The sequence below is a fragment of the Arachis duranensis genome, unplaced genomic scaffold (genome assembly GCF_000817695.3).
Source record: "Arachis duranensis cultivar V14167 unplaced genomic scaffold, aradu.V14167.gnm2.J7QH unplaced_Scaffold_608113, whole genome shotgun sequence".
Classification (NCBI taxonomy): domain Eukaryota; kingdom Viridiplantae; phylum Streptophyta; class Magnoliopsida; order Fabales; family Fabaceae; genus Arachis; species Arachis duranensis.
The window spans coordinates 1294914-1307482 of NW_026264987.1; the positions used below are offsets into that span (position 1 = coordinate 1294914).

The window sequence follows — 12569 nt, forward strand, 5'->3', positions numbered from 1 at the left end:
GCCGTTGAAAGCGCGCCAATTAGGTTTCTGTAGCTCCAGAAAATCCACTTCGAGTGCAGGGAGGTCAGAATCCAACAGCATCTGCAGTCCTTTTCAGCCTCTAAATCAGATTTTTGCTCAGATCCCTCAATTTCAGCCAGAAAATACCTGAAATCACAGAAAAACACACAAACTCATAGTAAAGTCCAGAAAAGTGAATTTTAACTAAAAACTAATAAAAATATACTAAAAACTAACTAAATTATACTAAAAACATACTAAAAACAATGCCAAAAAGCGTACAAATTATCCGCTCATCATTTATACTGACCATGCTGCATTGAAGTACCTTCTAACCAAACAGGATTCTAAACTCAGATTAATCAGATGGGTGTTACTCCTTCAGGAGTTTGATATTGAGATAAAAGACAGGAAAGGTTCAGAAAATTAAGTAGCTGACCATCTTTCCAGAATTGAGCCTGAAGCAGGAGAACAACCACCCACAGCTATGACTGAGACGTTTCCGGATGAACAATTGTTCCTCATTCAGCAGGCACCATGGTTTAAAGACATTGCAAATTACAAAGCCATGAATTTTATCCCAAGGGAGTACAATAGGCAACAAGTGAAGAAGCTATTGACTAATGCAAAGTACTACATTTGGAAAGAACCATACCTTTTTAAAAGGTGCTCAGATGGAATAATCCGGAGATGTGTCCCAGATGAGGAAAAGCAGCAGATTCTTTGGCACTGTTATGGGTCTGATTATGGAGGCCACTTTGGTGGTGAGAGGACAGCTACAAAAGTCCTTCAGAGCGGGTTTTACTGGCCGACTCTCTTCAGGGACTCAAGAGCATTTGTAAAGCACTGTGGCAGATGTGAAAAAGCTGCAAATCTCCCTGCCAACCATGAAATACCGCACCAAGTTTTTTTTCTTTCTCTCTCTCCCAATCCTAATTCTCCCTTATTCTTTTATCCTTTTATTTTTCTCTCCTCATAATATTTGTCTCTTCTATTTTCAGTTCTTATTTGCTTGAGGACCAGCAAACCTTTAATTTTGGTGTTGTTGGACGCTGCGCTTATTGGTTTTCTGGCACAAAAGGGAGGCAAATCATCTTAATTGAGGAGTACATCCTGAAGAATAAAGCGACCACTATGATAACTAAGGTGGTTGAGTTCCTTTCATTTTTATTCCTCCCCCTCTTCTTCTACGTTATGTTCCAGTTTTCTACTATTTTGCTTTGTTTGTTGCATGATCTTTTATTAGTTAGAATCATAGGATTAGTTTTCTTTTAATTGCTTTAATGCTGAAAAGATGTTTCATGTACCACTCACTGAACTTGAATCTAAAAAGAAAAGAAAAAGAAGTGATGTATTGCATGGAAAATTGAGTTTAATTTTAAGAATAGTCTTATTTACTTAAATGTGGTGGTATTTTCTGTGATTTTTGAATGCATGATATGAACAGTGTATATTTGAATTTGAATCAAGGGATGTTGATGTACAAGGAACAGGAATTTACAAAATTATTATGCCTTCTCTGAAATAAATAAAAATTTAATCCTTGAAGCAAAAGAAACAGCAAAATAAAAAAATCATTATATAAATAAATAAATAATAATAAAAGCAAGGTCCAAGGCTCTGAGCATCAATGACTAGGGAGGTCGGACATGATTAAAAGCTCAAAGAGTTATTTCCCTAGTCATATGCTTGTGGTGTGATTGTGTTAAATAATCCTTGAGACAGAACACTTAGAGTCGAGACCAAGTGCGTTTAATAGAGTATGCCAAAGGCTTTGAGCACCACTGTCTGGGAGTAATTAAAAGAAAAATCAGAACTCAAAGAGAGTTCCCCAGTTAAGTGCTTGTGATGTTTCTGTGTCAAGTAAAGCTTGAGACAAAACATTTAAAGTCACGGCTAGGCTCAAAGGTGCATAGCACCAAAGAAAAATAAATTAAAGTAAATTTTGCTGTGTTCAAGGATTAAACTGAAATGTAAAGATAAGAGAATTCATAATATCATCCGAATTCTAATTCTGAATGACAATAATAGTCTTGATTCAAAGGAGAGTGAGATGCCACACCTATTCAGGATTACAGTTATAAACCCCACTATAAAAAGAGACATGAGCTTAATCGAACTCTCATTCTCATGCAAATTCACATCATAAGCTTATATTAGTTTTGGTTGCTTGAGGACAAGCAACAGTTTAAGTTTGGTGTTGTGATGCATGAGCATCTTGTCTATCTTTTCTAGTGAATTTGCATCTAAATTGTTGAGTTTAATTTAGAATTAATTATATTTTAGCCACTATGGATGCTATTTTAAATTTTGTGCAATTTTATTCATTTTAGGTAGCATTCGGATGGATTTGATGAAGTTTCTGCAGAGAAAAAGAAGAAACCAAAGGGATGACCAGCGAAGACCGACGCGGACGCATGGCTCACGCGACCGCGCGGAATTGGGAAATTGCAATGACGCGATCGCGTGCCTGACGCGAACGCGTGGACTGGAATCTGCACAAATGACGCGAGCGCATGGGCGACGCGTACGCGTCACATGCATGATCTGCAATAATTCAGAAAACACTGGTTATGATTTCTGGGCTATTTTTGACCCAGTTTCCAGCCCAGAAAACACATATTAGAAGCTGCAGAATGGACAAATCAAGGGGTCCCCACTCATCAACTGAAGATCGGTTAATTAATTCGAATTTAAATTCAAATCTTATCTTTTAGGAAAAGATATTATTTTTAATTTTTGATTTCAAACCTATTAGGATTAGTAATAAATAGAAAATCTGTACATTTAGACAGGTACCAAATTGTTACCAGAACCCTTATTTTTCTTCTCTGAACCATGAGCAACTAATCCTTCATTGTTAAGGTTAGGAGCTCTGTCTATTTGTAATGGATTAATTCATTTGATCTTTCTAATTTATTCATGTTTTGATTTATATTTCAATAATTGTTTTCGCTCTTAATTTTATGAATATTGGGTGGAACGGAAGTATGACCCATGTTCTAATTGAGTTCTTGTAAAACTTGGAAAAGCTCTTTACTTGAACAACAGCTTGAAAACAAATTATACTGAATTTCTAATTGTTTGTATTTAACGGGATACGTGACATATAATCCCTTTATTTTTGAATAATTAGAATTCTTTTGGCATATAAACTAGAAATTGATCATCACCCCCTAATTGGAATTAATTGACCAAGGAATTGGCAGTTAATAAATTTTAGAGGAGACTAGGAAGGTCTAAGAAATTAGGGTCTAGTCATATATAGTTTGCCATGAAATTATATCTTGCATGATTAAATTAGTTAGTAATAAAAGTTAATCTGGAAAATAGATAACTCTGAAACCTTAACTATTTTCTCAATATTTTATTCCCAACTTATTTATTTGTCTATCCTTTTTATATTCTGAGTTCGAATTTAAACCTTTTGAACATCTCAAAACCAATTTCTGCTTGCCTAACTAATCCTATCAAACGCTATTGTTGCTTGATCCATCAATCCTCGTGGGATCGACCCTTACTCACGTAAGGTATTACTTGGTACGACCCGGTGCACTTGCCAGTTAGTAGTGTGGGTTGTAAATACCGCACCATTTGTCTCTTGGCATCGTTTGAGAACTAGGGCTAGATGGTCAAGGCAGGAGTCAAATGAGTCCCCAAAGATGGAGAAGTCATCCATGAACACTTCAAGGAATTTTTTGAACATGTCAGAGAAAATGGAGAGCGTACACCTCTGAAAGGTTGCAGGTGCATTGCACAGGCCAAATGGCATCCGCCTATAAGCAAACATACCATATGGGCATGTTTAGCGTAGAACTTGAAAGCTCTCAGGGAAGCACGCACCACATCCCACGCTGAACTTGGAAAAAGCCAAGTTTAGCATGGACTCAAAGGGAAACAAGAAAAATGCTGCTGCCTCCTCCACGCTGAACTTGGAAATTTCCAAGTTCAGCGTGGATCCAAATGCCCCACGTGGTCCCCAAGCACTCATACAAAGCTGCGCTGAAATTAATTAATTTTGATTTAATTTTTATTTTATTTATAATTAGGAAAAGATATTATTTAATTTTTAGAAAATATGTTTTACATTAATTAGGATTAGATATAAAAAGGGAAAAGAATCAGCCCTTCGGGCTCTCTCTTCTCTTACCTCATTCCGCACTTTACAGTTTACCTGAATCCTAGTTTTTTTCTCTGAATCATGAACAACTAAACATCCACTATTAAGGTTAGAAACTATGTCTATTGTATGGATTGATACTATTATTTTTCTATTTTAATTCATGTATTGATTTATAATTCAAGAATTGTTTTCGTTCTTTATCTTATGAATTTGGGTGGAATGGAAGTATGACCCATGTTCTAATTAAGTTCTTGTATAACTTGAAAAAGCTCTTTACTTGAACAACAGCTTGAAAACATATTCTCCTAAATTTCTAATTATCTGGACTTAACGGGATACGTTACATATAATCCTCTTATATTTGGGTAATTAGGATTTGTGTGTCATATAAACTAGAATTAATCTTCACCCTCTAATTGGAATTAAGTGACCAAGGAATTGGCAGTTGATGAATTTTAGAGGAGACTAAAATGGTCTAAGGAATTAGGATTTAGTCACATATAGTTTGCCATGAATTAAATCTTGCATGATTAAAATAGTTAATAAGAAAAGTCAATCAGGAAAATAGATATCTCTGAAACCTTAACTGTTCTTCCATATATTATTCATACCAATTTACTGCTTGCTTTCTACTATTTTGAATTTACTGTTAATACTTTTGAACACTCAAACACTATTTTCTGTCAGTCTAACTAAGTAAATCACTTAACTATTGTTGCTTAGTCCATCAATCCTCGTGGGATCGACCCTCACTCACCTGAGGTATTACTTGGTACGACGCGGTGCACTTGCCGGTTAGTTTGTGGTTTTAAATTCCGCACCAAGTTTTTGGCGCCGTTGCCGGGGATTGACTGTGATTAACAACTATTCGTTATTTGACTGCTTAGATTAGATAATTTTTTTATTATATTTTTTTATTATTATTAATTTTTATTTTGCATTTTTTTTACGTTATTTGTTTTTTCTTTTTTTCTTTTACATTAATTTTTTCTTTTTTTCCTTTACGTTTTTTTTTCTTTTTTTTTCTTTTTCGTTTACTTCCCTTCCCCCCTCCCATTTATACCATATCCCTTTTTTAATTTTACTTTTATTATTTAAAAAATATAAAATAAAATAAATAAAAATAAAAAAATAAAAATATTTTTTATCTCTTTACACAAGTTACCTTACTAGGAATTCCCTATACTCTGACGTAGAGATTTTCATTTTTTTTCTTGTTTTCTGTTTGTTTATGAGAAGGAACAGGGACAAAGAACCTCTTTTAGACTTTGATCCTGAACCTGAAAGGACTTTCAGGCGGCGTTTACAACAAGCAAGACTTTACAAGGCTGTAGGGTCCAACATGGATCATAATAATGCTGTTAATGCCAATGCGTCAAATCCAGATGGGAATGAGCAACCCAGAAGAGTGCTTGGCTCTTACTCTGCACCTACTGCAGATCTTTATGGAAAAAGCATTGTGGTGCCTCCTATAACTGCGAACAACTTTGAGTTGAAGCCACAATTGGTCACCCTGGTGCAACAAAACTGCCAGTATCATGGTCTTCCCCACGAAGACCCAAATTAATTCATTTCAAATTTTCTGCAGATTTGTGATACTGTGAAGACAAACAGAGTGAACCCAGATGTGTACAAACTAATGCTCTTCCCGTTTGCCCTGAGGGATGGAGCAAAACTATGGCTAGATTCCCAACCCAAGGAGAGTTTGGATACTTGGAACAAGGTTGTCACTGAGTTTCTGACTAAATTTTTCCCACCAAAGAAGCTGACTAAGGTTAGGGTGGCGGTTCAGACCTTCAAGCAAATGGAAGGTGAAACTCTTTATGAAGCTTGGGAGAGATACAAGCTACTGACTAGGCAATGCCCTCTGGACATGTTCTCCAAATGGACCCAACTAGATATATTTTATGAAGGTTTGGGTGAAATGTCCAAGATGTGCTTAGATAATTCTATAGGTGGTTCACTGCACAAGAAGAAGACACCGGAGGAGACTATTGAGCTTATTGAATTGGTTGCTAGCAACCAATATTTATACTCATCTAACAGGAATCCTGTGAACTCTGAGACTCCTCAGAAGAAGGGTGTTATGGAAGTAGAAGCTTATAATGCTATTCTTGCTCAGAACAAGCTTATGTCTTAGCAAATAAATCTACTTACTCAACAGATAGGTGGCATGCAAGTCTCAGCTATCAACACCTAAAGTCCACCTCAAGAGGTCCCTTATGACACGATAGGTAATTTTGTGCAAAATAATAATTATGATTATGCTCAATCCTCTTCTGAACAGGTCAATTACATGGGTAGTGGTCCTAGGAATCCCAATAATGACCCATACTCTAAGACATACAATCAAGGATGGAGAAATCACCCAAATTTTGGGTGGAGGGACTAACCTCAGAGATCTCAGAACTTCAACAATAATTCTCAAGGCGGCTTCCAACAGAACAACCACAATAACCGCCAATTTCAATCTCACCAACAACAACAACAACCTCAGCAGGCAAATTCTAAATCCCAAGAAGATTCTAATTAGGAGATGATGAGGAGTTTTATGCAGAAAACTAGAGCTTCCAATAGAAACTTGGAGGTGCAAATGGGCCAGCTGAGCAAGCAAATACCTGAGAGGTCTGCAAATACATTCCCAGGTGATACAGTTGTGAACCCAAGAGAAGATTTCAAGGTTATTCAATTGAAAAGTGGTAAAGTAGCTGGCTCTGAGACCAAGGTCAATGAAAAGTTAGTTGAAAAAGAAGCTCCAAAAGAGAAGAAGGAAGAAGTGGAGCACGTCCCTCCAAAGCGTATAGACAACCCATTCCCTGATTCTCTTGACACTTATCCCACTGATGCGGCGGAAATTGGTGAATTAAAAATTATTAAAATGTGTACGTTGCAAGTATAGTTCTTAACTCACCAGAAATCCACTTATCAATTTAGAAAGGTGTCATAGAAATTTAAATTTTAAATACTGGGAGTATGAATCCCAGGTCGTCTCCCAACGAGTTGCAGAAAAGTGTGCTATTTTATTAATCAGATGTTTTCAAAAAGGTTGAAGTTGAGTAAACAGGAAATAAAATTGGAGAATTTGAATAATGTAAATAAAAGCCTTGACTGGGAGTTGATTAGTTGGAAGTCCCGCTGTTGTTGGATTACTCTCTAGATTAATTGATAATAAAAGCTTATCCTGTTTAGTTATCTCTTACTAGGTAAGGGAAAGTTAAACAAGTTGGGATGCTATGCCCGTTCACAAGTTGCAACCCACTTAATTAAAAGGGATTGGTATTAGTGACTGGGGGGCAAGCCAACAATAACCCAATTACAATCTTTCTTTCAAGCCTTCCAACTCAATTGGTTCCTTTCAATCAACTCCCCATCAAGTTAGGAAACTACTCGCTCATTGTGAATGTAAAGTTCATAACATATGAAAAGGAATTAAAGAAAGACATTGTAAACAAAAATCAAAGTAATCAAATGAAAATAAAAGTGATCCTTGTATTAAATAAATCCTAATAATATTCCAATGGTAAAATTAGCAGAACAAAGGACATGGAAGAGTAAAGCCAAGTAAAGAAAACGAACTAGAATGACAAAGTCTTGATGAGGTAATAACTCTTCTCAGTATCCCAATGCGAAAAGTGGTAGAAAAATCAAATCCTAAAAACTATCAATGTGTAGAGAGAAAAACCTAGAAGAGGAATAAAAACTAGATCTAAAACTAAAACTGTGTAGAATGAATGTTGTCTCTGGTTTCTGCATGTTCTCTGGCTCTAGTCTGCTGTTTTGGACCGAAAACTGGGTCAAAATAAGGCCCAAAATTGCCCCCATCAGAATCTGCAGATTATGCAGATCGCGCACGTCACGCGATCGCGATATCCATGCGAACGCGTCATTCGCGTTTTTCCCTGCCACGCGTTCGCGTCGTCCACGCCTCCGCGTCACTTGTGCTTTTCCATTCCGCACGGTCGCGTGAGCCATGCGGCCGCGTCACTGCGATTTCTCCTCTTTCACGCGAACGCGTGAGCCATGCGGCCGTGTCACTTCTCGCTGGTTATCTCCTCAATTTCTTGTGTTCCTTCCATTTTTGCTAGCTTCCTTTCCAATCTCCAACTCATCCATGCCCTATAAAGCCTGAAACACTTAACACACAGATCACGGCATCGAATGGGATAAAGGAGAACTAAAATGCACAATTAAAAAGTCTCTAGGAAGCAGTTTTCAATCATGTAATAATTTTAGGAAGGAAATATAAATGCATGCTAAATTAATGAATAAGTGGGTAAGGATCATGATAAAACCACACAATTAAACACAATATAAACCATAAAATAGCGGTTTATCACCCACCTTGCCAAAGGATCCTGAATACAAGCCAAAAATGCCATATCCTCAGAGGCTTCAGAAGGCTTCCAAAGAAAAGCAGTTTTCTAAATTTTTAGATGTCTTTAAGAAGCTGCAGATCAACATTCCTTTTGTAGAGGCTCTTGAGCAAATGCCTCTCTATGCAAAATTTCTGAAAGAATTTTTGAGCCACAAGAGGAATTGGAAGGAACAAGAAACAGTGGTATTAACCAAGGAATGCAGTGCCATTATTCAACACAACCTTTCTGAGAATATGCCAGATCCAGGGAGCTTTGTAATTCCTTGCACCATTGGAGATGTCACCATTCAGAGAGCTTTATGTGACCTTGGAGCTAGTATCAATCTCATGCCACTTTCAGTGATGAAAAAGCTTCAAATTGAGGAGGTAAAACCCACTCATATTTCTCTTCAACTTGCTGATCTCTCTATTGAATTACCTGTGGGTGTTGTTGAGGATTTACTTGTTAAAGTAGGACCATTCATTTTTCCTGTTGATTTTGTTATATTAGACATGGAAGAGGAGGTAAAATCCTCTATTATACTTGGTAGACCCTTTTTAGCTACAGGTAGAGCTATGATTGATGTGCAAAACGGTGAATTAACCCTGAGGGTCAACGAAGAATAGGTGGTCCTTCATATTTTCGAAGCTCTCAAGCACCCTAATGATTCTGAAGGGTGTATGAAAATAGATGTTATCGAACCACTTGTTCAAGAGGTACTGAAAGCTGAGGTACTTGATGATATTCTGGATCCTATCTCTGAGCATGAATTAGTTGAAGTTGATAATTCACCATCTCAAAAGGATATGATTCACACGCCTAAAGTAGAGGAGAAAGCCCCCAAGCTTGAGCTCAAACCTTTACCTCCTTCTCTGAAATATGTATTCTTAGGTAAAAATGATTCCTATCCAGTGATTATTAGCTCTTCCCTAAAGCCTAAAGAGGAAGAGGCGCTTATTTCAGTGCTTAGGAGCCATAAAACAGCTCTTGGGTGGACCATTAGTGACTTGAAGGGGATTAGTCCAACAAAGTGTATGCACAAGATCCTCCTTGAAGATGATGCTAAACCAGTTGTGCAACCACAAAGGAGACTCAATCCAACCATGAAAGAGGTAGTCCAAAAAGAGGTAATGAAATTATGGGAAGCAGGTATTATTTACCCTATTTCTGACAGTCCTTGGGTAAGTCCTGTGCAGGTAGTTCCCAAGAAAGGAGGGATGACAGTGGTCAAGAATGAAAAGAATGAGCTTATTCCTACAAGAACAGTCACAGGATGGAGAATGTGCATAGACTACAGGAGGCTCAACACTGCTACAAGGAAGGATTACTTCCCCCTGCCTTTCATTGATTAGATGCTTGAGAGGTTAGTTGGTCATGCTTTTTATTGTTTTCTAGATGGATATTCTGGATATAATCAAATTGCAGTGGACCCTCAAGATCAAGAGAAGACAGCATTCACATGCCCCTTTTGAGTATTTGCTTACAGGAGAATGTCGTTTGGACTCTGTAACGCTCCAGCAACTTTTCAGAGGTGTATGCTTTTAATTTTTTCTGATATGGTTGAAAAGTTCATTGAGGTATTTATGGATGATTTTTCTATCTTTGGTAATTCTTTTGAATCCTGCCTGAAGCATTTATCCCTTGTCTTGAAACGGTGTCAAGAATCAAACCTTGTTTTAAATTGGGAAAAATGCCATTTTATGCTTACAGAAGGCATTGTTCTTGGACACCGGATTTCAAGTAAGGGGATTGAGGTTGACAGAGCAAAGGTGGAGGTGATTGAAAAATTAGCACCACCAGCTAATGTTAAGGCAGTCAGGAGCTTCTTGGGTCATGCAGGGTTTTATAGGAGATTTATAAAGGACTTTTCTAAAATTGCTAAACCATTGAGCAACCTGTTGGTTGTTGATGTTCTTTTTGTCTTTAATTCTGATTGCCTGCATGCTTTTGAAACTCTGAAAGCAAACCTCACCTCTGCTCCCATTATGGCTCCCCCTGACTGGGATTTACCATTTGAGTTGATGTGTGATGCTAGTGATTTTGCTATAGGAGCTGTTTTAGGATAGAGGCATGGCAAGCTTATACATGTCATTTACTATGCTAGTCGTGTGTTAAATGATGCCCAAAAGAATTACACTACTACAGAAAAAGAATTATTGGCTATTGTGTATGCTGTTGATAAGTTTAGGTTCTATTTAATTGGTTCTAAGGTTATTGTTTATACTAATCATGCTGCTTTGAAGTACCTTTTAACCAAGCAGGACTCTAAACCAAGATTAATCAGATGGGTGTTGCTCCTTCAAGAGTTTGATATTGAGATAAAAGACAGAAAAGGGTCAGAAAATCAAGTAGCTGACCATCTATCTAGAATTGGGCCTGAAGCAGCAGTACAACCACCCAAAGCTGTAACTGAGACATTTCCAAATGAGCAATTGTTCCTCATTCAGCAGGCTCCATGGTTTGCAGACATAGCAAACTACAAAGCCATGAATTTTATTCCAAAGGAGTACAGTAGGAAACAAGTAAAGAAGCTATTGACTGATGCAAAGTACTACATTTGGGAGGAACCATACCTTTTTAAAAAGTGTTCAGATGGTATAATCTGGAGATGTGTCCCGGATGAGGAGAGACAACAGATTCTTTGGCACTGTCATGGTTCTGATTATGGAGGCCACTTTGGTGGTGAAAGGACAGCTACAAAGGTCCTTCAGAGCGGGTTCTACTGGCCGACTCTCTTCAGAGACTCAAGAAAATTTCTGAAGCACTGTGACAGATGTGAAAAAGCCACGAATTTTCCTGCCAATCATGAAATGCCACAGCAGGGGATTCTCGAGGTTGAGTTGTTTGATGTATGGGGTATTGATTTCATGGGACCTTTTCCACCCTCACATTCAAACAACTATATCCTAGTGGCAGTTGATTATGTGTCCAAGTGGGTGGAAGCTGTGGCTCTACCCACCAATGATGCCAAAGTGGTGATGAGCTTTCTTCAGAGATATGTCTTTAGCCGGTTTGGTGTCCCAAGGACACTCATTAGTGATGGTAGAAGCCACTTCTGTAATAGACAGCTGGACTCACTTCTGCAGAGATATGGAGTCCGTCATAAAGTGGCAACCCCCTATCACCCTCAGACAAGTGGGCAGGTTGAAGTCTCCAACAGGGAACTCAAGCGGATTCAGGAAAAGACCGTCAGTGTTTCAAGAAAGGACTGGTCTAGGAAGCTTGATGATGCTCTCTGGGCATACCGGACAGTTTACAAGACTCCTATTGGCATGTCCCCTTATCAGTTGGTCTATGGCAAAGCCTGTCACTTGCCAGTTGAGCTAGAGCATAAAGTTTACTGGGCAATCAGGTATTTGAATCTTGATTCAAAAGCTGCAGGAATTAAGCGAATGCTTCAGTTGAATGAACTTGATGAATTCAGATATTCAGCCTATGAGAATGCCAAGCTCTATAAAGAGAAAACCAAGTTATTGCATGACAAGAAGATTGCCATCAGAGTCTTTGAGCCAGGACAGAGAGTGCTTCTGTATAATTCAAGGCTCAAACTCTTTCCTGGGAAGCTGAAATCCCGGTGGTCAGGACCGTTTGTGGTTACCAGAGCTTCACCATATGGCCATGCGGAAATACAGGAAGAGAATTCTAACAGAAAATTTACCGTGAATGGTCAAAGGTTGAAACACTATCTTGGAGGCGAGATTGATCGCCAGAGGTCTGCTCATCTGCTGAATTAGCAGGACTGGCCGTCAAGCTAGTGACGTTAAAGAAGCGCTTGTCGGGAGGCAACCCGATAATTTCGTATCCTTAGTTATCTTTCCATTGAGTTGATTATATTATTTGTTTGATTTTTCTTGAGTTTTTACTATTTTCCTTTGTTTTACTTGTGTATTGATCATGTAGAAATTTTAAAACAGGAACCGGACACTTAGAAAAAATTCTTGACCACTCTAGAGGAGGTTGATTCTGCCAGCTCCACGCTGAACTTGGAATTTTCCAAGTTCAGCGTGGTTAGAAGCGTGTAATTTGGAGGAAGTCTCTGCCAGTTTCACGCTGTACTTGGGATTTTCCAAGTTCAGCGTGGTTAGAAGCAT

General features: G+C 38.1%; 1 protein-coding gene across 1 annotated transcript; it reads left to right on the top strand.

Moving 5' to 3' along the window:
* The first annotated feature begins 9158 nt into the window (after positions 1-9158).
* On the top strand, positions 9159-12212 carry LOC107472347 (uncharacterized). The gene is made up of 6 exons (XM_016091873.1): positions 9159-9369; positions 10189-10532; positions 10929-11160; positions 11389-11666; positions 11766-11978; positions 12111-12212. Exons 1-6 carry the CDS (start codon positions 9159-9161, stop codon positions 12210-12212), a joined length of 1380 nt encoding a protein of 459 aa, XP_015947359.1.
* The last annotated feature ends 357 nt before the right edge of the window (positions 12213-12569 follow it).

Coding starts and splice junctions, on each gene's coding strand:
- LOC107472347 (XM_016091873.1), top strand. CDS start 9,159: ATGAAAATAGATGTTATCGAACCACTTGTTCAAGAGGTACTGAAAGCT. Junction 9,370..10,188: donor TCTGAAATATGTATTCTTAG/GTAAAAATGATT, acceptor TTATGCTTACAG/AAGGCATTGTTCTTGGACAC. Junction 11,161..11,388: donor TTATGGAGGCCACTTTGGTG/GTGAAAGGACAG, acceptor ACTATATCCTAG/TGGCAGTTGATTATGTGTCC.